Here is a 27,704-nt window from a genome sequence, read left to right as displayed (position 1 = left end):
CATCTGAATGTTAGGTATGCAGCGAATAATTTTTCTATGTAATTATGTCTCATGCAACCCTATCAAATAGTATTCCAAAGCATCAAAGAAGGATTTACCCTTGTTTTATATATTTTTGGATGAATGAAATAGGTCTTATGGAGGTACAGAAATGGAATGGAAGTCCTTGATTAAGGAGAAAACTAATTTTGTAGTTAAGCTTAGGAAGGTTAGTAATCTTGTGAGAAAACAGAACATGTAAACATATGGCTTTACTCACCATGTACTAATATCTGTAGTCCTAATCTAAAGCAAAGAAATCCAAGTTGATATGGTGTTTTTGCTGTTTGATTACTTAATATTCTATGGTACTGCTCATTTAAACTCTTCCATTTAATGAACCTTTCCTTGGACTGTAAAATGAAAATGTTTTACTTTATAAGGCTTCATAAAATAATGTTTCAAACTATATAGTCAGAATTAGAGAAATCTTCATTTTTCATTGATCTCTGTACAGTCCTCTAATTATTTTTTTCTAAATTTAGAGAGCATATCGGGGAGGGGCAGAGAGAGAAAGGGATCAAAAGAATTCTAAGTAGGCACTACACCCAGCACAGAGCCCGACACAGTGCTTGATCTGATCCCGTGACCCCAAGATTATGACCAGAGCTGAAATCAGGAGTCTGGACACTTAACTGACTGAGCCACTCAGGCGCCCCCTGGTTTTGTTTTGTTTTTTACATAAAATTTACATAACATGAATTAACTATTTCACATGTACAATTTACTACATCCACAGTGTTGTGCAACCATCACCTCTGCCTAGTTCCAGTCCAGTTTTATCACCCCAAAAGGAAACCCCACACCCACTGAAGAGTCACTCCCCATTTCCTCCCCTTCTGCCACCCATTCCCTAGCAAACACTAGTCTGATTTACCGAATCTGGATGTTTCATATAAAGATAATCATACAACACATGACTTTTTGTATTTGGTTTCTTTCACATCATTCATCCATGTTGTAGCATGTATCAGTCTTTCATTCCTTGTTGGGTTTGAATGCCAACCGAAATGGATGGCCATTGGGTTCTTTCCACCCTTTGACTATTATGATGAGTGCTTCTGTGAACATTACTGGACAAGTACTTGTTTGAATTCTTGTTCTCATTTCTTTGGGTGCATACCTAAGAGTAGAATTTCTGAGTTGTATGGTAATTCTATGTTTAACTTTTTGAGGATCCTCCAGACTGATTTCCATAAGCACTTACACCATTTTATATTCCTACTGGGAGTGTTCAATGGTTCCAATTTCTTCACATCCTCACAAATATTTACTTTCTATTATTTTGTTATTATTACGGCCAACCTACTAGGTTGCAAAGTGGTGCTTAGTTGTGGTTTTGACTAGCATTTCACTATGACTAATGATGTTGAGCATCTTTTTGTGTGCTTGTTGGCCATTTTTAAACTTCTTTTCAAAATGTGTATTCAAAGAAGTGTATTCAAACTCCTTTACCCATTTTTTAATTGGTTGTCTTTTTGTTATTCGGTTGCAGGAGTTCTTTATATATTCTGGAAATTAGACTTATCAGATATATTATTTTCAAATATTTTCTTCTTTTTTTTTTAAGATTTTATTTATTTATTTACTTAAGAGAGGGAACGAACAGAGGGAGGGGCAGGGGAAGAAGGAGAAGCAGACTCCCACTGAGCAGGGAGCCTCATGCCAGGCTCCGTCCCAGAACCCTGGGATCATGACCTGAGCTAAAGTCAGTGGCTCCCCCACCCCATCAGATATATTATTTGCAAATATCTTCTTCTGTTTAGTAGGTTACCTTTTTGTTTTATTGATGGTTTCCTTTACTGTGCAAAAGTTTTTTAGTTTGATGTAGTCCCAAAAGTTTAATTTTGCTTTTGTTTCCCTTGCCAAGGAGACATACCCATAAATATGTTGCTAAAGCCAATGTCCAAGAGAGTATTACCTATATTTTCTTCTAGGAGTTTCATACTCAGTTCTCACAGTTAGGACTTTATTTTATCTTTGTATCTGTTGTAAGCAAACAGCCCAGTTTTATCTTTCTGAATGTAGCTGTCCAGGTGTATATTCTTGGCTATATAGGCATGGGTTTATTTTTGAGGTCTCTATCCTCTCTTGTTGATCTGTGTGTCTGTTTTTATACCAGTGCTATATAGTTAATATAACTTTGAAGTGTATCTTGAAATCTGGGGTTGTGATGTCTGTAACTTTTTTCTTTCTCAAGGTTGCTTTGGCTATTCAGGATCTGTTGTGGTTCCATACGAATTTTAGGGTTATTTGTTTAAATTCTATGGGAAAAAACTATTGGTATTTTGATAGGGATTGCATTGAATCTGTACATTGCCTTTGGTAGTATGGACATTTTAATAATATTAATTCTTCTCAGCCATGAGCATGGGATAGTTTTCCATTTGTGTCATCCTCATTTTCTTTCATCAGTGTCCTAGAGTTTTCAGAATACAGGTCTCTCACCTCTGGGTTAAATTTATTCCTAGCTATTTTATTCTTCTTGGTGCAATTTTACACTCTAACCTTACACCTAAAGGTCTAGTAAAGGAAGTCCAAAGATAATAGAGGAGAGATGTAATAATTAGAATGAAAATAAATGAAGTTGAAATTAAAAGGCAATTGAAAAAATCAATGAAATCTAGAGCTGGTTCTTTGAAAAAATAGACAAAATTGATAAACCTTTAGCCAGACTCAAAAAAAAAAAAAAAAAGAGAAGATTCAAGGAAATAAAATCAGAAGTAAAAGAGGAGAAATAACAACTGATGCCACAGAAATACAAGGGTAATAACAAAGCTATGAAAAGTTATATACCAACAAATTGGACAACCTAGAAGAAATGGGTAAATTCTTATAAACTTAAACAGTCTTCCAAATCTGAATCAGGAAGAAATAGAAAATTTGAACAGGTCCACTGCTAGAAACAACATTGAATCAGTAATCAAAAAATTACCAACAAACCAAAGTCTAGGACCAGACCTTCCCAGGTGAATTCTACCAAGCATCTAAAGCAGAATTACTGCCCATTCTCAGATGATTCCAGAAAATAAAAGAGCTTGCAGACTCATTCTATGAGGCCAGAATTACCCTGATACTGAAATCAAACAAAAACACTACAAAAAAGAAAACTACACCTGAAGAACACAAGTGTAAAAATCTTCAACAAAATATTAGCAAACCAGATTTAACAATGCATTAACAGTATCACTCACTGCTATCCCTGGGATTTACTGCAGAGATCAGGGATGGTTCAATATTCATAAATCAATCAGTGTGATACATCACAAGACAGGATGTAGAAATACATACCATATAATCTTAAAAGATGCAGAACAAAGGGGGAAATTGGAGGTTGAAGATCAGTTGACTAATGAATTGAATCTATTTCTTGGCCTTCTTTTCTCTTTCATTGATTTCTTATATATCTTTCCATTAATATCCCCCTAACTTGATTGTGTTATTGTAGTAAGTCTTTCATCAGTCAGGTAATTAGTTGTACATTCTCCAATTTTTTTTTTCTTTTTGAGATTGTTTTGTCTCCTCCAGATCCCTTGTATTTCTATGTAAATTTAAAATCCACTGGTAAGTTTTTATTTTAAAAAGTCTTCTTTGGATTTTAGTTTACATTGCATGATTGCATAATCTATAGATCAATGTAGAGAGAATTTTCTCTTTCATCATATGTTGTGGACATGTTATAGTTCCCTATTTAGGTGATATCTTCTTCTGTGATGTCTCTTGGAAGTGTTTTGTAGTTTTCAGTGTCTTAAATTTATTCATAAGTTTCTTATATTATCTGATGCTATTATAAATGATCTTTTTATTTCATTTTCCAAACAGTTGTTGCTAGGATATAGAAGTGCAATTGATTTTTGCATATTAACTGTATACCTCTATGACCTTGCAAAATTTATTAGGTGTCGTATTCCACAGATCTAAATTAAATTAGGTCAGGTTTATTAATGGGTTGTTCAGCCAATATTCTGTATTGTTGTTTCCCCTCCCCTCTGTTTTAGTACTTAAAAATAGACCATTATCTTCTGGCCTCCATAGTATCTGATGACAAGTCAGTTGTCATTTATGTTATTTTTCCCCTGCAGTTATTGTAATGATTTTTTCTTTATCTTTGGTTTTCAAAGATACTGTGTTTTGACTCTGTTTGTGTCTGTTTGACTCTTATGTGTTTTGTTGCAGTTTTCTTTGAATTTTGACTCTGATGTGTTTTGTTGTAGTTTTCTTTGAATTTATTCTTGCTTGGGATTCATTGAGATTCTTGGATCTGCATGTTTATTTTTTCTTCCTAATTTTTACAAAAATGTTTAGCCATCATATCTTCAGATATTATTTTTTTCTGCCCCAGTCTTCTCCACTCCTCTCCTTCTGGTACTCTAATTTCACTTGTATTATATGATTTCAAATTATTTTGTTTTTTTAATCTGTGCTTTTCAGATTGAATATTTTCATGATTCTAGTTTTGAATTCAGTCTTTTCTGTAGTGTCTAATCAGCTCTTAATCTCACCTAGTAAATTTTTCATTTCAAATATATTTTTACTTCTAAATTTTTTTTTAGTAGTTCCATTTTTCTGCTGAGGCTCCGTACCTCTTCATTCATTACAACCTACTTCTTTCACTCATTGGGCAATTACAATCATGACTTAAAACTACTTGCCTGGCCTTCTTGTTTATAATTTGGCATATAAGAGGCTTAGACATAATCACTTCCACCCTAACAACGAGAAAAAAGCTGAACAAACTGGGTATCAGCACATCTTACTAGATCTTTTAAAGAACTGAAGTCACAGGGCAAACTCCTGCCCCTCAAATTGGAGTTAGATAACCAGTTACAGAGAATCATATCTGACCAGAGCAGAGACCAACCCACAAGCAGAAATGGCCCCTGGAGTCAGTACTGGGGTAGAAAAACTTAAATTACATTTGATGAATTTCTGGTGGTTCAGTATGAACAAGCTTTAAGTGTAACTTCAAGGGGGCTCAGTCCTAGAGGAACTTGACACTTTTTGAGTTTTACCTCTGGGAACTGAATCAGGTTCTCGTGGTGAAGATTAGAGAAAATCCCTTCTCCCATGCAGGAGGGTATGGGAGTGAGAGAGGTAGCTGTTTTAAAATACATCCAGAGCATTCTGTCCTTAGAAAGACTTGTCTCAACAGAAACTATCTTTCCAGAGCCCAACTGACCTGGGAATCCAACTCCAGTCTTCTTTAGCCTTCCACATGGGGGAAGGGAAATACGCAACTTACCATTCATTATTAGAGAGTTTCAAATTAGAACAATGAAATAACACTACATACCTATAAGAATGGATGAAAGTTGAAACACTGACAACACCAAATATTAGGGAAGATGTAGAGCAACTGGAGCTCTCATTTGTTGCTGGTAGGAATGCAAAATGGTACAACTAGTTCAAAAGACAATTTGGCAGTTTCATATAAATCTAAACATATTCTTACAGTATAATCCAACTATAATGCTCTTTGGCATTTACTCGGATGAGTTGAAAACATGTCTGCACAAAAACCTACACACAGTATTTTTGGCAGCTTTTTCCATAATTGTTAAAATTTGGAAGGAACCATCATGTCCTTCATCAGATGAATGGATTAAAAAAATTGTATATCCATACAGTGGAATATTATTCAGCAATAAAAAGAAATGGACAAACCACAGAAAGTGAAAGAGGAACTTGAAAGTATATTGCTAAGTGAAAGACCCAATCTAAAGGTCTGCCTACTACTATCTGATTCCAACCGTATGACGTTCTGGAAAAGGAAAAACTACGGAGACATTGAAAAGATCAGTGGTTGCCAGAGGTTCAGGGGGATTTAGAGAAGAACAAATAGGTAGAGCATAAGAGATATTTAGGGATAAGAAACTATTCTCGATGGTTTGTGATGATGGACACATACCATTATACATTTGTTAAAGACCATACGGTGTGTACCACCAAGAGTGAATCTTAATAATGTAAACTATGGATTTTAGTTAATAATAACTGTCAATATTGGTTCATCAATGCTCCAAAAAAATAAGTCTATTAATTATTTTTTAAAAAGGAAGTATATGCCTGCTAATTCTGACATCTGAATTATCTTGGAGTCCATTTCTATAGATTGCTTTTATCTCATTATTGTAAGTTATACTTTCCTGCTTCTTTGCATTTCTAATGCACGTTCTTTGATTCTTGAAACATTTGTTCAATGCATTTTGTCCAGTTTTATAGTTTTCAGGAAGACAAATCTATTACCAATTCCTCTGTTGTGGTAGAAGTTAAAATAGTGGTTTTCAGCCATGATTGTACATTAAAATCATCTGAGGAACTTTAAAAATTACTGGTGCTGAATGAGGCCCAGGTATGGGTAATTCTTTTTTTTTTAAGTTCTCCAAGTAATTAACAGGGTTAGGCTGTTACGTATGCTGTTCCTAGCATTCTTCTAGGAAGAGTGGTAATTGAAATATGGTTTGTCTTCACTGGAGTCAGGTTGCATCTGCCAGTGGAAGGAGCATCTTTTTTATATTTGTACTTTAGAACTGCTAAAGGGTTTAGTGGGACCCTAGAATCTAATTTGCAGCAACTAGTCTAGACCTCAAGTCTAGAGGGTCATGGAATTGTTCTTAGCTTTTATTGAGATTTTAAGATCATAAAATGTTATTTTCAACTGTATCACTGCTTTTTATGCTCTAGAAGAGGGAAAGAGTTTGAAATAGATTGCATAGCCATCATTTCCTACTCAAAGATCTCTTTACAATAATGAGTTATTTACACAAAACATTATGAAGTTTGCATTTTTACAAAGAGGTACTCATCTATGAAACTTCTTGATCTGGTATTCCTTCAGTATAATATGTATGCATTGTTTATATGTGAACCTTAATAGATTAAGCTATATTTTTCTTAATAAAGTAGAACTACTTTCTGAAAACATATTGTTTATTTATAATATTTAATTTGATACTTTTTACTTCCTGTTTTGCAAGGTTTGGGCAGACTTCCAATGTTACTGTAATTATTGATATAAGCACAATGCATTATAGATTTTATATATGTGTGTATATATATAAATATATTAATATATACATATATATAAATATAAATATATAAATATGTATATATATAAAGAGAGAGAACATACCCATTTTTTTCAGGAAATAAGTTTATCCCAAAGTGCATTTTGTTATTATCTGATACGTGCTCCTAAAGGATTAACTCTTCCCTTAAATTATGTTTTACCATCTTAAACTTTCCAATGTGCTTCATGGTCCCCTACCATCTGAAATAGAGTATACCAAACCTAATTTAGCCTTTTCAAAATGACTTATCATTATGCATTTTATTTATGTGATCAAGGGCTTAATACCCTGGTATTCCATGCTATTAAAAATGTCTAAAGGCGGGCGCCTGGATGGCTCAGTGGGTTAAGCCGCTGCCTTCAGCTCAGGTCATGATCTCAGAGTCCTGGGATTGAGTCCCGCATCGGGCTCTCTGCTCAGCAGAGAGCCTGCTTCCCTCTCTCTCTGCCTGCCTCTCCATCTACTTATGATTTCTCTCTGTCAAATAAATAAATAAAATATTTAAAACAAAAAATGTCTAAAGGGGCACTTAGGCACAGTTGGTTAAGTGCCTGACTATTGATTTTGGCTCAGGTTGTGATCTTGTGGATTTTGAGATAAGCCCGAGTTGGATTCTGCACTTAGCAGAGAGTCTTCTTCAGATTCTCTCTCCCTCTGCTCCTCCCCCCAGCTCGTGTGCTCTCCAAAATAAGTAAATAAGTCTTTTTTAAAAAGTCTAGATATTAGATCCTCCATTAAAATATTCTAAGTTATATTAATTTTTAATCTATTTGTCTGTTTTTATGGGAATGTTTTAGGTTTATGTTTTTAAGGTTTATCTAGGTTTATATTTTGTTTCAGTAACAAGTTCTCTGCTAATTGCCTAGTGTACTTACATCTACTTATATATATCATGTATATTTTGTAATTCTGCTTTTCCCTTTGTCTCATTTGTTCTTTTAATATGCTGTGTATTGAAAAGTAAATATAGATCATCTTTGTGTATAAAGGGAGCTTTTAAAATACCCTACCAAAAGTACAGTCTAAGAACTTAAAGAATAATTGTTAAATAAACATTTGTGAAGGGACCATTTTCTTCAAGGCACATAGATAATATATCAGATATTTAGATCCTGTACTGAGGATTTGAGTATAACTTGGATAGCCATGTATAAAATATTTTAATAAATGTATTATGAATATATTATAACAACTATGTTAATAATAAATGTTATATATTATAAATACTACAGTAAGTACTATTCTGATTTTATTATATATTTTATCATATTATTATACAAATACTATTTGTAATATATTTTTATAGTATAATAAGTTTGTACTATAATGAATACTATTTAGCAATTTAAGTATTTAATGGTGAACACAGATAAAGGAACATTTAACTCTGTAAAGTGTTGATGAATACCCATTTTGAATGCTCAAGAGGCTTTTTTCAACCTTCTAGCTATTTGCTAAATTTTGAATAGTCAATAATGCCAAATAAGTGAATTTTTAAAAATTGGGAGTAAATATACAAAATTTGTTTTACAAACATATATACCAAAGTAGTAATATCTATATTACTCACCCTAAGTTTGAATTTGTAAATTTAATATTTTTTTAATATATGTCTTTTGCTCCAAATTAAGTGGTGCTGCCATCAGGTGGCAGTCATACCTTAGTTATGGCCACAAAATACATTTAATAGACTTAAACTCATTACACATTGCCATAGCACAAAATTATGGCAGGAGAAAAATTAGACAAAGAATTTTATGTGGGTGCATAGAGGAAAGGAAAGGTTTTCTGTTAACAGGGAGTCTTTATGCAGAAGAGATAAGTGGTTTGAAGCATAAGATTTGGAATTTCTTATATTTTTATTTGAATCCAATATTAATCACTTGCTAGCTATGTTATTTTGCCAAGTAACTAACCGCTTTGTCCCTGTTTCCTCACTTATTAAATGAAGACATATCCACTTCATAGGGTTTTCCTACAGCTTAAATAACAATGAAAAGAGGGGCACCTGGGTGGCTCAGTGGGTTGGGCGTCTGCCTTTGGTTGGTTCATGATCCCAGGGCCCTGCGATTGAGTCCTGTGTTGGGCTCCTTGCTCAGCAGTGAGCCTGCTTCTCCCTCTCCCACTCCGCTAGCTTGTGCTCTCTCTCTCTCTCTCTCTCTGTCAAATAAATAAAATCTTAAAAAAGGAAGGAAGGAAGGAAGGGAATTCAGGGTCCTATTGGAGTCAGAAAATGCTTCTTAAATAAATTAACAATGAAAAGTGCTTATCATAGAGACTGGTAGATAGGATGCTGTCAGGAAATGATAGTTATGAGGCGCCTGGGAGGCTCAGTCGGTTAAGCATCCAAGTCTTGGTTTCAGCTCAGGTCATGATGTCAGGGTCTTGTGATTGAACCCTACATCATGTGAGCTCCACACTCCAGGGATTCTTTCCCTCTCCCTCATCGTCCACCTCTGCCCCCTCCCCTGTGCATGGTCTCTCTCTCAAATGAATAAAATCTTTAAAAACAAAAAAAGAAACGATAGTTATGAATCACAGTAGGTAAGGAGAGAAGGAAAACCTACTGGTTAGTGTTGCAGGCCCATCTACAACTTCAGGAATCCAGAAGGCTACAGGCTTCTGTTCTTCACACATTATAGCCCTCAGGGGGAAATATCTCTCAACGATAGAAAGTACAGACACAAATTGCATCCTTCTCATAGATGCCTCTCACATCATCCTCTCCTTAACTCCCTCACTGACTTGTTCCTCTAAAGACCCAGTCTCATCTGCTTAGGGGAAGCAAGTTTATTTAGTAAGTCAGAAATTTAATTGGCCAAATCTTGATGTCAAATAAAACATATCTCCAGTTTATGTTTAAGACCAAAGAACCTTAATTCGTATTCTCTTTTAGAGAAGAATCTTAGATGCAATATAATCTTGGGATGTATTATGTCTCTCCTCCCTGTACCTTCCAAGCAAAACATCTTTTCCATGCCCTTACTGTTGCCTCATATTGCTCCAGTAACTGACAGCCTTTCCTTGAATAATTAAAAATGAAAGGATCACAATACAAATATGATGAAAGAAATATTCAGCTAGCCAGTACTAACCAAGTACTTGCTTCTGTAACATACCCAGGTAAATGTTTTGGGGGATAACGAAGATCATCAAAACATAGCTCATACTCTAAAGAACATTATACATTAGGAGTGAAGACAATTCACATATATGGTTATTTTAAGGAAAAATATGATGAATGTTATAATGGCAATTATAATAGCTTACATATGTATATACTTACCAGACTACAAACTGCTGTCACAGACATTATCCTGTTTATCCTTCATCATAACCCCAAATGTAGAACAAGTATCAGGTATATTTTGAAAATGAGTCATCTAAGACTCATTTTCAAATTTCAGAGGTGAAATGCCTCAGAGTCACAATACCAGTAGGTTAGTTAGTCAGTTCAGTTGGCATCTACTTGCATACCTGGCACACAGCATGATGTAAGTGCTGGCTGATTCTTACCATTTTTAACCATGTGCTGAGATAGTGTGCTGAGCACTGTTCTTCCTACTGAGGCATAAGGGTCAATGAGACAAACTGAATCCTTGTCTTGAAGAGGATAAATCGTGGATCCATAATGTAAACCTAAATTTCTCACTTTACATTTTATTGTTTCTTTTATTTCATGAAATACTAAAATACAGTACTTAGGCAACATTGAGGATGGAGATTATAGGGGTGGTTATGAGAGGTCTAATGGAGAGAGGTTTCTTTTCCTACCAGCGATTGACCTTTTGATTGTACCATGTTATTCATATTCCCTTTTGGATTTTTTCAGGTACGCAGATTTTCTGAAGCATTCTTCTGTTTTGAACATCCAAGAGAAGCTGCCATTGCATACCAGGAACTTCAGTGAGTAGAGCAGATCCATACTTAAAATGATTTCACCTCCTTTTATGTAAGATACCTATCTCAGAATTTATCACATAGAATATATGTGATTTATAATAGAAGAAATTAGAATTTAAAGTTCAGAAATTCCCTATTTCAACAGTTGGGTTTAATTTTATGAATTAAAATTAATTCCTAATAAATTAATTAATTTATATCCTATAAAGAAGCATATTTTCCTATTGTCCACACCCCCTATATCAGACTTCCTAGAACCTTGGCGGTCCCATACATCTCTGGTTCCAGCCTTGTATCTTTATTTTCACAGGTCAGAATCTCTTACATTCATCATTATATGTTACAGATTTTCACCAGTGATCTGACTGACACTGCCTTTTGTTATGTAAATGATTTATAGTAAAATACCCAGAATAGATGCCTTCCTACTCAGTATGTTTAGATCTGGTTTTCTTTGGCTTTAAAGAATGTTTTGAGAATGTTATGCTGAGCAAAAGAAGTCAGACATAAAGAGTAAATATATGATTCTATTTGTATGAAGTTCTGGCACAGGCAAAAACTGTGGTGAATGAAAAAAAGAGCAGTGGTTGTCTTTGACTCGGGATGGGACTTTGACTAGAAAGACATGAGAGAACTCTGAGTAGATGGAAATATTCTGTATCATGTATCCATTTGTCAGACTCATAGAGCGAAAATTCATAGATTTCAAAGAATGTGAATTTCACCTCAAGAAACTGGAAATAATAATAGAGTATGGGGCATGGACAGGTGTAGATAAAGCAAGAAAAGCAAAATATTAATTGTTGAAGCTGAGTGATGGGATTTATTACACTATTCTTCTAATTCGTTTGAAATTTTCCATAAGAAAAGCTTTTTTTTTTCTTTTCTTTTTTAAAGTATTATGCATTAGGGGCACCTGGGTGGCTCAGTCTTTAAGCATCTGCATTCGGCTCACGTCATAATCCCAGGGACTGAGCCCTGCATTGGGCTCCCCACTTGGTGGGAAGCCTGCTTCTCCCTCTCCCACTCCCCCTGCTTCTGTTCCCTCGCTGGCTGTGTCTCTCTCTGTCAAATAAATAAATAAAATCTTCAAAAAAAAAGTATCATGCATTAGAAAGTTATCTACCTTGTTTAAAATAGCTGTTAGTGGTATTTACCAATATATCTTAAGTACACCAGTAGAATGGAATAGATTTTTTCCAGTAGTATCATCAGTCATTAGTAGGCAGTTGGAGCTTTTGACATTTCTCTTATATGCTATTCCCAGCAAATTAGTAAATTCAGACATTAAGCATAAATGACTCATTTTGAAATAACATTAAAATATGTAGGAGAATATAATAGATATTTGTTTATCAACAAACCATAATTTTATAAGTCAACTATTTATTGTCAACGAACCATAATTTTCATTGTAGCTGTTTTTATCTCTGACCAAAGAGCTCTTTCCTAAGGAGGTTATATCTTGAGGACTGCAAGAGGATAGGAATGGTCAGGGAAAGAAGAGGAGAGGGCGGAGTCTATAAAGTAGAATTCAGTATAATTTTTTTAAATTATAGTCTGACATAAATATTTTTCAGTGCTCAGAGTCATCTGCAGATGTGCACCGCCATCAAAAATACTTCCTTCTGCAGTTCTCTCCCACCTCTGCCTATTGAATGTAGTGAATTAGATGGAGATCTCCATTCATTACCTATTATCTTTGAAGATAGGTATTTAGATTCAGTTATTGAAGGTAAGTATAATCTAAAATATGTAAGTAGTTTGTGTCATTTGCTGTATATTCTTCCTAATATATATAAAACCATTCCCTAATGTGGGGCCATTTTTCCCCTCCAATTTTATTTATGTTTGAGGATATTAGAAGGTTGTAGTCAGTAAATGTAGTCTTAATCATTTGAGTTCTCACACCTTGTTTTAAACCTGAATCTTTTTTTCTTTGGATAAAAGACTTAGATGCACCCTGGATGGGAATACAGAATCTTCAGAGATCAGAGTCCAGTAGAATGGATAAATATGAGACTGAAGAAAGCTCTATAGCGGGACTTTCTAGCCCAGAGTTGAAAGTCAGACCTGCTGGTGCCTCCAGTTTTTGGTATGCAGAAGGTGAAAAGCAGCTAACAAAATCTCTAAAAGGAAAGAATGAAGAATCAAATAAATCCAAGGTTAAGGTTACTAAGCTCATGAAAACAATGAAACCAGAAAACACCAAAAAAATTATAAAACAGAACTCTAAGGATTCTGTGGTTTTAGTAGGCTACAAATGTTTGAAAAATACAGCATCAAATGATCTCTTTAAATGCTTTGAAGGCAATCCTTCGCATAGTCAGAAGGAAGGTCTGGATCCCACAATATGTGGATATAATTTTGACCTAAAGACCTACGTCAGACAGACAAGCCAAAAGGAAGCTAGCTTTTTGCCAACAAAAACAGAGAGAACTGAAAAAAAGTCTCCAGATATTGAAAATATGCAACCAGACCTATTTGATCCTTTGAACTCTGGCAGCCTAAATCTTTGTGCAAATTTGTCCATTTCAGGTAAACTTGATATCTCCCAGGATGATAGTGAAATTTCACAAGTGGAACACAGTGTGGCATCCAGAAGTTCATCAGACGATTGCCCTGATCATCAAACAACCCCATCTTCAGGAGCTAGAACAATTGAAGTAAAGCCCTGTGATAAGGATCCTTTCAGTGGAGAGAAAATAACTGTTAAAATAGGACCTTGGACAGAGCTTCGACCAGATGAACTATTTGTGGATAATTTACAACTCCCCAACTTTGAGTCCTTAGAATCTAATGGTAAATCTAAATCTATAGAAATAACACTTGAAAAGGAAGCTTTGCAGGAAGCAAAGTGCTGTTCTGTTGGAGACTCATTAGCTAAGTTAAGAAGTAACCAACCTGCTTCTGCAAAAGAATATCATGTTGTAGTAAGTGGAGATACAATTAAGTTACCAGATAATAATGCCACGTATGCCTCATCTAGATTTTCAGATTCAGGTGTTGAAAGTGAACCAAGTTCTTTTGCAACACATCCAAACCCTGATGTAGTATTTGAAACTGTGCAAGGACAAGGTCCTTACAATAACGAACGATTATTTCCTCAGCTTTTGGTGAAACCTGATTGTAATGTAAAATTTTCATTAGGAAGTCATTGTACTGAGAGTACAAGTGCTTTAAGTGAAATACAGTCATCTTTGACATCCATAAACTCCCTGCCTTCTGATGATGAACTGTCACCTGATGAAAATTCTAAGAAATCTGTTGTGCCTGAATGCCACCTAAGTGATAGCAAAACTGTGTTAAATCTAGGACCAGTTGACTTGCCAAAATGCGACAATAGTAAAAAATCAAGTATTATTTTGCAACAACAGAGTGTCGTATTTTCAGGGCATTTGGACAATGAAACTATAGCAATACATTCCTTAAATTCAAGCACTAAAGACCCTTTGCAATTTGTTTTTTCAGATGAACATACTTCCTGTGATGTGAAAAGTAGTTGCATCTCCAAACCTAACTTGGACACTATGTGTAAAGACTCCCAGAGTCCTGATAAATCTAGTAACTCTTCAGGGACAGCAATTACATTAAACTCAACACTGGTTTGTTTAGGTGCCCCTTGTGCTGTTTCAGGTTCTGTTTCTACTAATACAGAAGTTAGAGAAGAGGAAACTGTGAAAAGAAAAAATGGCAATACCTTAAATCTCAAAGATATAAATTCAGAAGCCCAAACAGTTAAAAATGAAACTCACCTGGGTACAAATGATCCTCTTTCAGCCAGTCCTGATATGGTAAAGCAAGGGCTTGTGGAAAATTATTTTGGCTCTCACAGCAGTACGGAGATTTCTGACATATGTGCGGTTAGTTATAGCAACTCAGTTAGCCCTCAGAAGAAAATTTCTGAAAAAGAAATTAGTAATCTTCTTCAGGAACAGGGTAAAGAGGATGAGGAGGAAGAGCAGGATCAACAAATGGTTCAAAATGGGTATTACGAAGAAGCAGATTATTCAGCTTTGGATGAAAAAGTAAATGCTCACTATACAAACAGAGATGCACTAGAAGAAGAAAGACTTATAAATTCTGAAAAAATAAACAGTGACTACCTGAAGGATGGTGTAAATATGCCTGCTGTCTGTACTTCTGGTTGTTTGTCCTTCCCATCTGCACCACGAGAATCTCCTTGTAGTGTTAAGTGTTCTTCTAAAAGTAAATTTGATGCCATTACAAAACAGCCATGTAGGACTTCTAACAACTTCACTTCATCAGTTTCCTGGTATGAGAATTCACCAAAGCCTCAAATTCAAGCGTAAGTAATGGAGCACCATAACATGTGCTACCAAATGTATGTATAAAAAATCTATCTGTATCTATGTCTCTGATAACATATCTATTTCATGTTTTCTGGTTTCTGTAATACAAAAAGTGCTTCTTTGATTACCTTTCTAAAAATGGAGAAATGAATTCAGTGTGCTCTTTGAAGACCTGTAGTTCTCCATCTGATTGTCTTGTTCTATAAGCTAGACATTTTGATACAAATTTTCCATCAGTGGTTATGTTAGATGTATGGAATAACTGGGGTTAAAACTCTTATTTTCATCAGTACCTCATTTCTCCACCATTAACTCTCAGATGGGTTAGGTTCTGCCACAAGTGCATGTGGCAATATTAGATAATGAATAATAAATTAGTAGAAACTTGCTCCACCTACCAGACCCAGGTTATCTCCGCTAAATCTGTCGTTTCCTGGCTCGATATTTCATGGACCAGTTCAATACTCAGAAAAATTTTGAGGATGATAGAGGTTTATTAGCATGGCACTGGTTCTCAAACTATTCTACTACCTTATTCCAATTGGAATTACAATCCTTGGAGTGAAAGATCTAGGCATGTCTATAATAGATTTTCCAAGTTCCTAGATTATTCTGATTTCTATATATAACTAAGACCTCATAGTGCCCACAGCTAGTGAAACCGATGAGGTGATAATGGCCTATTAAAGAACTGTAATATGCTAGAAGACTGAAGGTTATACCACCTGCTGGCTACCTCAGACTTTTCTGAGTTATTGATAAGAACAATTTATGTCTTCATCCAGAGTACCCTACTCCATTTCGTAGAATTCATCAGCTTCCGTGAGTTTTACTTTTATCAGTTCAAATGATACAGTGTTAAAATTGTTAATAATTTTTGATGTTTGCAACCCCAAGTTGCTTAGACTTGTTACTCATTCAAAATGAGTATATGCCACCAATTATATGTAGTCATATCCCCCTCCTGGTTCTGTTCCTTTCTATTGGTATTTCTAGAGGAAAAATAGAAATAACTTAATCTACTAAGCACTGTAACTACCATTCTCAGTGTTAAACTTTAGGTAGACTAGCTCCTTACTTTCCATTTATGTAAAATTAAAAAGCAGCAAACAGGCTCAGGTTTGATTACAGAATAAGCATCAGATTGTCATCCTTCCAGTACTTCTCCCAGCTTTTCTATATAATATAAAACTTTATAGGAAGTGTAGTTTCACTCCTAATATTTTCTTAGTTGATTTCAAGTTTAAAACACTATTTCAAGTGATTTCAGATTTGAAGTATTGTTTGTATTTGATCAGAGTAGATACTAACAGTAGCAAAGAAAATTACTCTCCGGTTTCTAAATCATTTAGGTGGTGTCACATATTTTCATTATTTTAAAACCAAAGATTACCTCTTCTGCTGTTTCCTAAATTCAGCATGTTGTCTTTTTCATTCTAAAAACTGAATATAAAACTTAGTAAGGAGTATCTCTTATAATATTTTGCTTCAGCTTCCTCCAGGCAAAAGAAGAATTGAAGCAACTTCAACTCCCTGGGTTCATGTACAGTGATGTTCCTCTGCTGGCATCCTCAGTCCCTTATTTTAGCATGGAAGAAGAGGATGGCTCTGAAGATGGTGTACATCTCATTGTCTGTGTACATGGTTTAGATGGTATGTCCTGTCTGTGGATAAAACCCATGGCAACTCAATATATTTTCTTTTCATCTAGTTTAACTTAATCTTTGACTGAAAATATTTTAAATTGGTTAAATCTTAAATACATTCTAAAACAAAATATGCTTAACTTTGCTAAGTATAATGTTATATTTCCTTTTAAGTAAATTTTCCTTGGAAATGACATCCATCCATATACTAGCATTTTATTTCTTTTAACTTTGGGTTTTTCTGTCTTCTATTGTTGGTTTTCTCAGCAGTCACCTCACGGCAATCATTTTGTCTCCCTTTGATAGTCAGTCTGATGCCCTTTTAGTCTGAAGCTTTAAACCTTATGAGCTAGAGAAATCAGTACTAAGAATTGAAGATTTACTAATTTATTAGGGTACAATTTAAATCCTGAATACCTGGCTTTAGTGCTCTAGTTTTGTGGCAGCTATTTTGGTTATTCAACAGACTGTTTTTTCTAGATTAGGAACTATGTTAGAAAATGCCAAATACCTTTAGACTAGCATATTATTACTACATTATGATATAAATCTATAAGAAGAAATTGAAGAAAGATTTTTGTGGACATAAAAATACTAAACACAGATCTAAGCTAGTAAATTGTTATGAAATTGAAGATTTTTTAAAATTTTTAAAAGATTTTATTTATTTATTTGAGAGAGAGAGGTAGTGAGAGAGAGTATGAGCAGGGAAGAGAAAGAGAAGAAGGTTCCCTGTGAGCAGGGAGCCTGACGCAGGGCTTGATCCCAGCACCCAGGGATCATGACCTGGGCCAAAGGCAGAAACTTAACTGACTGAGCCACTTCAGGCTCCCCTGAAGATTTTTCTTTAACAAAAGAACTTGACTCTCCAGGAACAAATGGGTTTTAGAAGGGAGGAGGGTGGGGGGGTTGGGTGAGCCTGGTGATGGGTATTAAGGAGGGCACGTATTGCATGGAGCACTGGGTGTTAAACGCAAACAATGAATCATGGAAAGCTACATCAAAAACTAATTATGTACTGTATGGTCACTAACATAACACCCACACACATACACACACACAAAGAAGAAGAACTTGACTCTCAAGAAATAAAATTATCTCAGGGTGCCTGGGTGCCTAGTTAAGCATCTCTCTTCAGCTCAGGTCATAATCCCAGGACCCTGGGTTTGGCCCATATTGGGCTCCCTGCTCAGCAGGGGGCCCTCTTCTCTCTCTCCCCCCTGCTTGTGTGCTCTCTCTCTCTCTCTAATAAAATAAAATCCGTAAAAAATAAAAGAAATAAAATGTCTCCAATACTAACCTCTTCCCCTGCAAGTAATGAAATTTTCAAAGGATTATCACCCAAGAAAGATTTCTTGGCCCAGTAGAATCTCTGGCATGTTCTTCTTTGAAATTTTTAAGAAATACATTACTTATTGTTATATAATTTGTTATAGAAATTGTTCCAGAAAAATGGGAAAAATTATGGAATGCAGCTCATTTTATTCTTTGAAGTTAACCTAACTTTGTTACCAAATCTGGAAAAGATATCACACCCACATCCCAAAGAATAGCTGGCCAATCTGACATAAATACAGTTAATAATACTCTAGCAATATTGCAGAAACAAGTAAACAGATAAGTAAATAACAAAATTTTTAATGGTCTCCAAAAACCTCTAGCAAGTTGAATCAATGTATTAAGTCACTATAACAACTAGGATTTAATTCCCAGAATGCAAAGGTAAATATATGTGAGGAAATTTATTAATAAAATATACCTACATCCACTAATCAAGTAAGAAACTATTGATAAAAATTTTACAATTAAGGCACCAAACTAAGTTTTAAATAGCATTTATTAATGTGACTTATTCAATGTGATTATTAATGTGATTTATTAATGAGATTAAGCATATACATTCTCAGCCAGTGGAAAACATTTACTTTGTAACACTAGTGATGTTCCTTGTAAAATCAGGAATAAAATAATTATATTTATTAATGCATGAAATACCTAAAAGATATAAATATTGGAAGGGTAAAGTAGAAACTCAGCAATTGATAACATGTTTATATTCCTAATTAAACCCAAAGGAATTAACCAAAAAGCCACTAAACTAATTTTTAAAGATAATAATTTTTTAATTTATGTGTTACATCTAATACATTTTCAGTATTTATAGATATCTTTTAAGTTAGTAATTAAACTTCTTTAAGTTATTTAAATGGAATTATGTTTCTGAGCCAAAGGCAGGTGCTTAACCAATTAAGCCACCCAGGTGCCCCCTGGAATTTTTTTTCTATTCAACTATTACAAAACCATGAAAAGAAAGTGAACAGGCCCAGGGGAATTCTACCAAACATTTAAAGAAGAATTAATTCCTATGCTCCTGAAACTGTTCCAAAAAATAGAAATGGAAGGAAAACTTCCAAACTCATTTTATGAGGCCAGCATCACCTTGATCCCAAAACCAGAAAAGGATCCCATCAAAAAAGAGAATTACAGACCAATATCCTTGATGAACACAGATGTGAAAATTCTCACCAAAATACTAGCCAATAGGATCCAACAGTACATTAAAAAGATTATTAACCACGATCAAGTGGAATTTATTCCAGGACTGCAAGTTTGGTTCAACATCCGCAAATCAATCAGTGTAATACAATACATTAATAAAAGAAAGGGGGCGCCTGGGTGGCTCAGTGGGTTAAAGTCTCTGCCTTCGGCTCAGGTCATGATCCCAGGTCCTGGGATCGAGCCCCGCATCGGGCTCTCTGCTCAGCCAGAGGCCTGCTTCCTCCTCTCTCTGCCTGCCTCTCTGCCTATTTGTGATCTCTGTCTGTCAAATAAATAAATAAAATCTTTAAAAAAAAATAAAAAATAAAAAAATAAAAGAAAGAACAAGAACCAAATGATACTCTCAATAGATGCAGAAAAAGCATTTGACAAAGTATACCATCCCTTCCTAATCAAAACTCTTCAAAGTGTAGGGATAGAGGGCACATACCTCAATATTATCAAAGCCATCTATGAAAAACCTACCGCAAATATCATTCTCGATGGAGAAAAACTGAAAGCTTTTCCCCTAAGGTCAGGAACACGGCAGGGATGTCCATTATCACCACTGCTATTCAACATAGTACTAGAAGTCCTAGCCTCAGCAATCAGACAACAAAAAGAAATTAAAAGAATCCAAATCAGCAAAGAAGAAGTCAAACTATCACTCTTTGCAGATGATATGATACTATATGTGGAAAACCCAAAAGACTCCACTCCAAATCTCCTAGAACTTTTACAGGAATTCAGTAAAGTGTCAGGATATAAAATCAATGCACAGAAATCAGTTGCATTTCTCAACACCAACAAGACAGAAGAAAGAGAAATTAAGGAGTCAATCCCATTTACAATTGCACCTAAAACTATAAGATACCTAGGAATAAACCTAACCAAAGAGGCAAAGAATCTATACTCAGAAAACTATAAAGTACTCACGAAAGACATTGAGGAAGACACAAAGAAATGGAAAAATGTTCCATACTCATGGATTGGAAGAACAGATATTGTGAAAATGTCTATGCTACCTAAAGCAATCTATACATTTAATGCAATCACTATCAAAAGCCCATCAATTTTTTTCAAAGAAATGGAACAAATAATCCTAGACCAGAAAAGACCTCGAATAGCCAAAGGAATATTGAAGAAGAAAGCCAAAGTTGGTGGCATCACAATTCCAGACTTCAAGCTCTCTTAAAAGCTGTCATCATCAAGACAGTGTGGTACTGGCACAAAAATAGACACATAGATAAATGGAACAGAACAGAGAGCCCAGAAATGGACCCTCAACTCTATGGTCAACGAATCTTCGACAAAGCAGGAAAGAATGTCCAATGGAAAAAAGACAGCCTCTTCAACAAATGGTGTTGGGAAAATTGGACAGCCACATGCAGAAAAATGAAATTGGACCATTTCCTTACACCACACATGAAAATAGACTCACAATGGAAGAAGGACCTCAATGTGAGAAAGGAATCCATCAAAATCCTTGAGGAGACCACAGGCAGCAACCTCTTCGACCTAGGTGCTACAACTTCTTCCTAGGAACGTCATGAAAGGCAAGGGAAGCAAGGGCAAAAATGAACAATTGGGATTTCATCGAGATCAAAAGCTTTTGCACAGCAAAACCAAAAGACAACTGACAGAATGGGAGAAGATATTTGCAAATGACATATCCGATAAAGAGCTAGTATCCAAAAACTATAAAGAGCTTAGCAAACTCAACACCCAAAGAACAAATAATCCAATGAAGAAATGGGCAGAAGACATGAACAGACATTTCTGCAAAGAAGACATCCAGGTGGCCAACAGACACATGAAAAAGTGTTCCACATCACTCGGCATCAGGGAAATACAAATCAGAACCACAATGAGATACCACCTCACACCAGTCAGAATGGCTAGAATTAACAAGGCAGGAAATGACAGATGCTAGCAAGAATGCAGAGAAAGGGGAACCCTCCTACACTGCTGGTGGAAATGCAAGCTGGTGCAACCACTCTGGAAAACAGGATGGAGGTTCCTCAAAAAGTTGAAAATAGAGCTACCCTATGATCCAGCAATTGCATTACTGGGTATTTACCCTAAAGGTACAAACGTAGTGATCTGAAGGGGCACATGCACCTAATGTTGGCACAATAGCCAAACTATGGAAAGAACCTAGAGGTCTATCAACAGATGAATGGATAAAGAGGAGGTTGTATATATATATATATACAATGGAATATTATGCAGCCATCAGAAGAAATGAAATCTTGCCATTTACAGCAGGGTGGATGGAACTAGAGGGTATTATGCTTAGCGAAATAAGTCAATCGGATAAAGCCAACTATCATATGATCTCCCTGATATGAGGAAGTGGAGATTCAACGTGGGAGGTTTGGGGGGTAGGAAAAGAATAAATGAAGCAAGATGGGATTGGGAAGGAGGCAAACCATAAGAGACTCTTAATCTCACAGAACAAACTGAGGGTTGCTGGGTTGAGGGGGGTCAGGAGAGGGTGGTGTGGTTATAGACATTGGGGTGGGGGGTGTGCACTGTGGTGAGTGCTGTGAAGTGTGTAAACCTGGTGATTCAGAGACCTGTACCCCTGGGGCTAAAAATATATGTTTATAAAAATATTAAAAAATTTTAAAAAAAGAGGAGACCCAGAAATATGACTAAAGTCTCAGCACAATAAAATATATAAGAAATTTTTTTTAAAAAGTGAACAGGTTAAATCTGAATCTAAAATGCATTCAAAGGGTGCCTGGATGGCGCAATTGGTTGAGCATCTTAACTTGATTTTGGCTCAGGTCCATGATCATAAGATGGAGCTCTGTGTCAGGGTCCACACTCAGTGTGGAGTCTGCTTCGGATTCTCTCTCCATCTTCCTCTGTCTCTGCCCCTCTTCCTCACTGTCTCGCTCTCTCAAATAAATAAATAAATCTTTAAAAAAAAAACTGCATTCAAGGTTTTTTAAATAATCAACTATAGTAATGATAGAAGGAGTACTTCCATAAGTCATTCACAGTGACCACAGCCAGTAGTCTCCAAAGCTAACAATTAATAAAAACACCATCAGGTGGGAAAACAAAAGCAGCAATGTCACCAAAATTCCTAAGAAGTAAATTGTTGAATTATACTGTATGGCTGCTTGAAATCAGCCTTGACATGGAAATTGAGAATACTATTTCAGGTTGTACTGTCTGTTCAAAACTGGCAGCGAGCATATACTTCTCTTCAAATATACAATGATGTACTTTGTACATTTTACTTTATCTTGTCCTTCAGACGTAATTTTTCATTTTCTTTATTTTCTAGGTAACAGTGCAGATCTCCGATTAGTAAAAACTTACATTGAACTTGGACTGCCGGGGGGAAGAATTGATTTTCTTATGTCTGAGAGAAATCAGGTACAATATTATGACATGTTTTCAATGGAAGCAAATATTTTTTGTACTAGTTTCTACCTAATTGTTTACTACAAAATGCTTATACTAATAGAAATAATTTTTCTGATTTGTATGAAATTTCACATTAATGCATATACTAACGAAATTGAAATGAGATGATTTATAATTTGGCTTATGAGCTCTTCACATGCACAAAATTTCTAGAATTTCACATTTCTATGCAAAAATTTCATTAATTAAACCATTATAAATAACCTTAAGTTAAATGTGGGTATTGGGCAAAAGAACTAATGAAGCAAGTATTATTAATAACACTGAATTTTTTCTTTTCCTGGAAATTTCACTTTTGCTCACTTCATATAATGAATATTATTCACCAGCTTCTCTAAAAACCACCCATCTTAACCATATTTTCAGCACCTAAATCAAAAATAATGTTTATATTGTTTTTCCTGTGATTATTCATATTCACCATAATATATGTCTGTTTTTCTTTATTCAGAATGATACTTTTGCTGACTTTGATAGTATGACTGATCGCCTTCTGGATGAGATCATACAGTATATTCAGATATATAGCCTAACAGTCTCAAAAATAAGGTAACTTTGATAATTCTCTGTAATATTAATTAACATACCTTTATGTCTCTATGAATTAAACAGAAAACATTAAATAGAAACAGAAAAATTAAACAGAATTTGTGGTAGTTTTGTTGCCCTGTTATGAAATATAGGAGACCACAATTCAGTTTGCCTAATTTAAAGAGAAAAGGAAAAATTTTAAAAATTTTAGGGAAAGACCACATATGATTCCATTTATATGAATTATTCAGAATAGCAAATCTCTTGAGACAGGAGTAGATTAATGATTACTTAGGGCTGGGGGAGATGGCAGATGGCGCCCGTAATAGCTAAAGGATTCAGGGGTATTTTGAAGTGGAGAAAATGTTCCAAAATCTCTTGTGGTGGTTGCACAACTTTGAATATACTAAGAACCATTAAATTATACATTTTAATGGATGAATGTGTGTGTGAATTGTATCTCAATAAAGCTGTTACCAAAAAGAAAGATTTTAGGGCAATGGATATATACAAACAAATGAAACAAAAAATTACTTTCAAGTTCTCCTAACTCTACTTTGTGAGTCAGTTTTCCACAAGCAAGATGGTCAAAGCAATATGTGTCTCATAATTCAAGCAGATACTGTGGGTAGACATGGGCGATAGAAAAATATTTGTTTCCTCTGGTACAGTAGGACTTAAAGAAAAAGTCAAAACTAATCTTTCTGCCTCAAAAAGTAGAATAATGGTTACCTTCGTATCTCAACTAGGTTAGAGGAAGAAACTGGGCTCTTATAACCATAGGCTTTTGAAAGCATTTGTTTCCAGTTTGAATTATGGAGAATAAGCACTAAAAAGAGAGATAAATAGGTTTTTATTTGAAGTCATTTAAAAAAACATTTATTTTAAAATGGGTGGAGATGCAAGTATGTTAGGAGGGAGGAGAGATGTATTTTCTTATTCTAATTCTCTTCATTTATGGATTTTAAAATTTTATTTACTGAATTTTCTACAGTGATCTTATATTCCTTTTATTCACTTATATTATGATGAGAAAATAATATTTCAGTTTTCATTTATCCACAAACACATTACCTCTTTTAGATTAAATTAGTAGTTATAATTAACCATTATTCAAAAGCCTGATCTGGTTAATTGAGGACTGTTAGTTGCAATCATAACTCTCACCCCACAGCTTCAGGAACTTCCAATTTGGGAGAGAAGTTTATCCTGAGCTACTCACTAGCTATATCGGTAAACCAGTTTAAGACAGCTTTCAAACTCTCTTCTTGCATTGTTAATTATCCCCAGGGACTAATATACCATCTATTGCATAATGATGATAAGTAAAAAGGCTCTTTTGATTTAAATCATTCCTTAATAAAGGTGAGATGCTTTATAAATTTTAGGGTATAGACCAGAAAGTAAATGAAATGGGTATATAATTTTTCCTAAGCTATCCTTTATAGGTACAATTTCATTATTTTGCTTTAAATCATGACTCAATTAGTAGTAATTGGCACGTGTGCCTAAGGAGGCAAATTTATCATCTAGTTAATTTATAGTTACTTTTAAAATGTATTTATTTCTAAGCAGTTATAACTATGAATTAAAATGTTCATATAAGTAATATCTTATTTCGATAAACATTTAAATTATATAGGAGAAATTTTCTACCACATTCTCACATTTTTTTCCTTCAAAATATAAGTTACATCATTTCAAAGTATCAGAACATAGCTTTAAAACATATTAGAAATTTCCAGATACTTGGTATGTCACATCTGTGTATAGAGGTATCAGCTTTAATATTTTTTTTTAAATTAATACTATGGGAGAAATGTCTTTTTTTTTTCTTAAAGCTTTATTGGACATTCGTTGGGCAATTTAATAATCCGCTCAGTGCTTACAAGGCCAAGGTTTAGATATTACCTCAACAAACTTCATACCTTTTTATCTCTTTCTGGACCTCACCTTGGTACACTCTACAATAGCAGTGCTCTTGTTAATACAGGTAACAAGTTTTATTGTTCAGTATAAAAAATATGGCATGGGGAGAAAATTTAAATACAAATTTAAAGTTTTCTGGTATTTATTTAAAGCTGACCTGTCACATACTTGGAATTTTATGAAAAAAAAAAAAAAAAAAAAAGATGTAGAAATTTTTCTGTTTCGTCCTGTACATGAAATAAATCAATAAAAGTCATTTCAGAAAATGAATGTTATCATATTGAGATGATATGTATCAAAAGTGACAAGAGTGTTTTGAACTAATTTTTATTAAACTATCTAAATATTTTCAGTATATGTTTATCTTAAAAACAGGCTGTTCTGTTGTTCCATCAGTTGAGCAGATAAAAATTAAATACCTTTATTTAATATATTATAAAGTTACAGAATATTATATATAGAATTTTAACTCTGATTTTGGTTTGATAACAAAGGGATGTTATGAGAAAATAATTTCTAAAATATTTTAAAACTTAAAAGGAAAGTTAAGACAATTTTGATTAGAGTGAATATTCTCATCAAGAAAGATCTGATACTTAATTTGCCTTTTGTTTGGTATGGTTTTTTTCCCTTAGATTTTTTTAAGTAGTTTTTATAGTTTAGTCCATTGATTCCCATTGTGAGAATAAAGTAGATTATATTCTTTCTCTCTGCATTGAGGCTTGAAACTCTTCCTTTTTCTCTTTCACTTTCATTGACAAACCATTCTATTTTCCTTGTATCCTGTTCCAGACTATGGTATCCACAAACATCTAGTTCTAGATTTTTAGTTTTTTTAAAAAGAGGGCATGAAAAAGATGAAATCTATAAGTAATGTAAAATAGAACCCTATGTAAATAGGATGCAGTACTTTGAATTTCTTTTTTCACTAAACTGTTCCCCAAATAGGCTTACAAGATTTAATCAATTAAAGAGGTTTTTTTCTCTTTTCTTGCCCTGTTCCCCTCTCTAATATTAGAAACAATAAAAGTGGAAATTAATATTTTGCACAATCTTGAAAACCTGTTCCAGAGAATGATTAGGGTTTCTCTTAATTAAGGGGAAGATGCATTTAAATATGCGTAACTGATAATACAAAGAAATACAATTAAATATGAAACTTAAGAGGTACCTCTGGCTCAGTTGGTTAAGCATTCAAGTCTTCATTTCAGCTCAAGTCATGATCTCGGGGTCCCTCTCCCCTGTCCCTCCCCAATAAATAAATAAACAAACAAACAAGCAAGCAAATAAATCTTCATTATATTCAGCTATTACTAGAAAACATTAACCAATTGCTCATTGTAAGAGTTAGTCCTTATACAGTTTGTCTACCATATCTATATTTATCTCTAGACTAAAACACTCAGTGCTTAAGTGTTTGGATCTACTACTGTGAAGTTTTTTCCATCTGTGCTTCTTTATAATTTGAAAAATATATCTAAAGGTACACTTTCCCCAAATTTGTCCTTGAATCATTATCTATTTCATTAGTGAATGTGATCGAAATAGCAAGCTCTCTATCAACCACCATTTACCCATAGCTAACTTAAATGTATGTGTTTATATTTGTTATCAGAAAAAGGAAATAATTTACAAATATATTTTTTATTAGTTAAGAAAATGCTAGTTTGGTAGATCTCATTTTTGAAGTGAAATATATACTAAAATTAATAATCTTGGCATATGCTACCCTGTATTTCCAGTATTATTCACATATCATTTGTAACTCTGTAGGTCTATGGTTCATGCAGAAATGGAAAAAATCAGGTTCTCTTTTACAACTGACATGTCGAGATCACTCAGACCCTCGCCAAACTTTCTTATACAAGCTTAGTAATAAAGCAGGTAAGTATATAGTTAACAGTTTTGAAAAACATTCACTTAAAAATCTTTTTTAAAAATCAACCTTTAGCAAATTATCAACATGTCTTTCTGGTGATTAAAAAACTACTAATCAGGGCACCTGGGTGGCTCAGTGGGTTAAAAAACTATTAATCAGTTATAATTTTTTAATTATGAAATAGGAGTTACAATTAACATGGTTGTTTGATTTTTTTTTTACATGATCATATTTGTGTTGTATAAACACAGGTACTTTGAGATTATCCTAGGGGCACTTGAGTGGCTCAGTCCAGTAAGCGTCTGCCTTCAGCTCAGGTTATTATCTCAGGGTCCTGGGATCAAGCCCCGCATTGGGCTCCCCCATCTCTCTCTGTGTGCCGCTCCTCCTGCATATGCCTTCTCTCTCTCTG

General features: G+C 34.5%; 1 protein-coding gene across 7 annotated transcripts in view; it reads left to right on the top strand.

Moving 5' to 3' along the window:
- Positions 1–27,704, top strand: part of FAM135A (family with sequence similarity 135 member A) — a 131,153-nt gene that overhangs the window by 86,296 nt on the left and 17,153 nt on the right. For 2 of the 7 annotated variants that reach the window (XM_059400174.1, XM_059400172.1), the window contains 9 exons: positions 10,942–11,015; positions 12,593–12,747; positions 13,551–13,814; positions 14,484–15,321; positions 16,818–16,978; positions 22,811–22,902; positions 23,405–23,502; positions 25,326–25,477; positions 27,187–27,297. In XM_059400174.1, coding sequence (XP_059256157.1) covers positions 10,942–11,015; positions 12,593–12,747; positions 13,551–13,814; positions 14,484–15,321; positions 16,818–16,978; positions 22,811–22,902; positions 23,405–23,502; positions 25,326–25,477; positions 27,187–27,297 — 1,945 coding nt within the window. Of the gene's footprint in view, positions 1–10,941; positions 11,016–12,592; positions 12,748–12,962; positions 15,322–16,817; positions 16,979–22,810; positions 22,903–23,404; positions 23,503–25,325; positions 25,478–27,186; positions 27,298–27,704 lie in introns of all 7 variants that reach the window. The other 5 variants (XM_059400170.1, XM_059400169.1, XM_059400168.1 and 2 more) reach the window with 3 other exon arrangements.

The sequence above is a fragment of the Mustela nigripes genome, chromosome 5 (assembly GCF_022355385.1).
Source record: "Mustela nigripes isolate SB6536 chromosome 5, MUSNIG.SB6536, whole genome shotgun sequence".
In the NCBI taxonomy this organism is placed as follows: Eukaryota; Metazoa; Chordata; class Mammalia; order Carnivora; family Mustelidae; genus Mustela; species Mustela nigripes.
The sequence above is the reverse complement of the archived record's forward strand: the minus strand, read 5'-3'. Positions and strand labels throughout refer to the sequence as shown.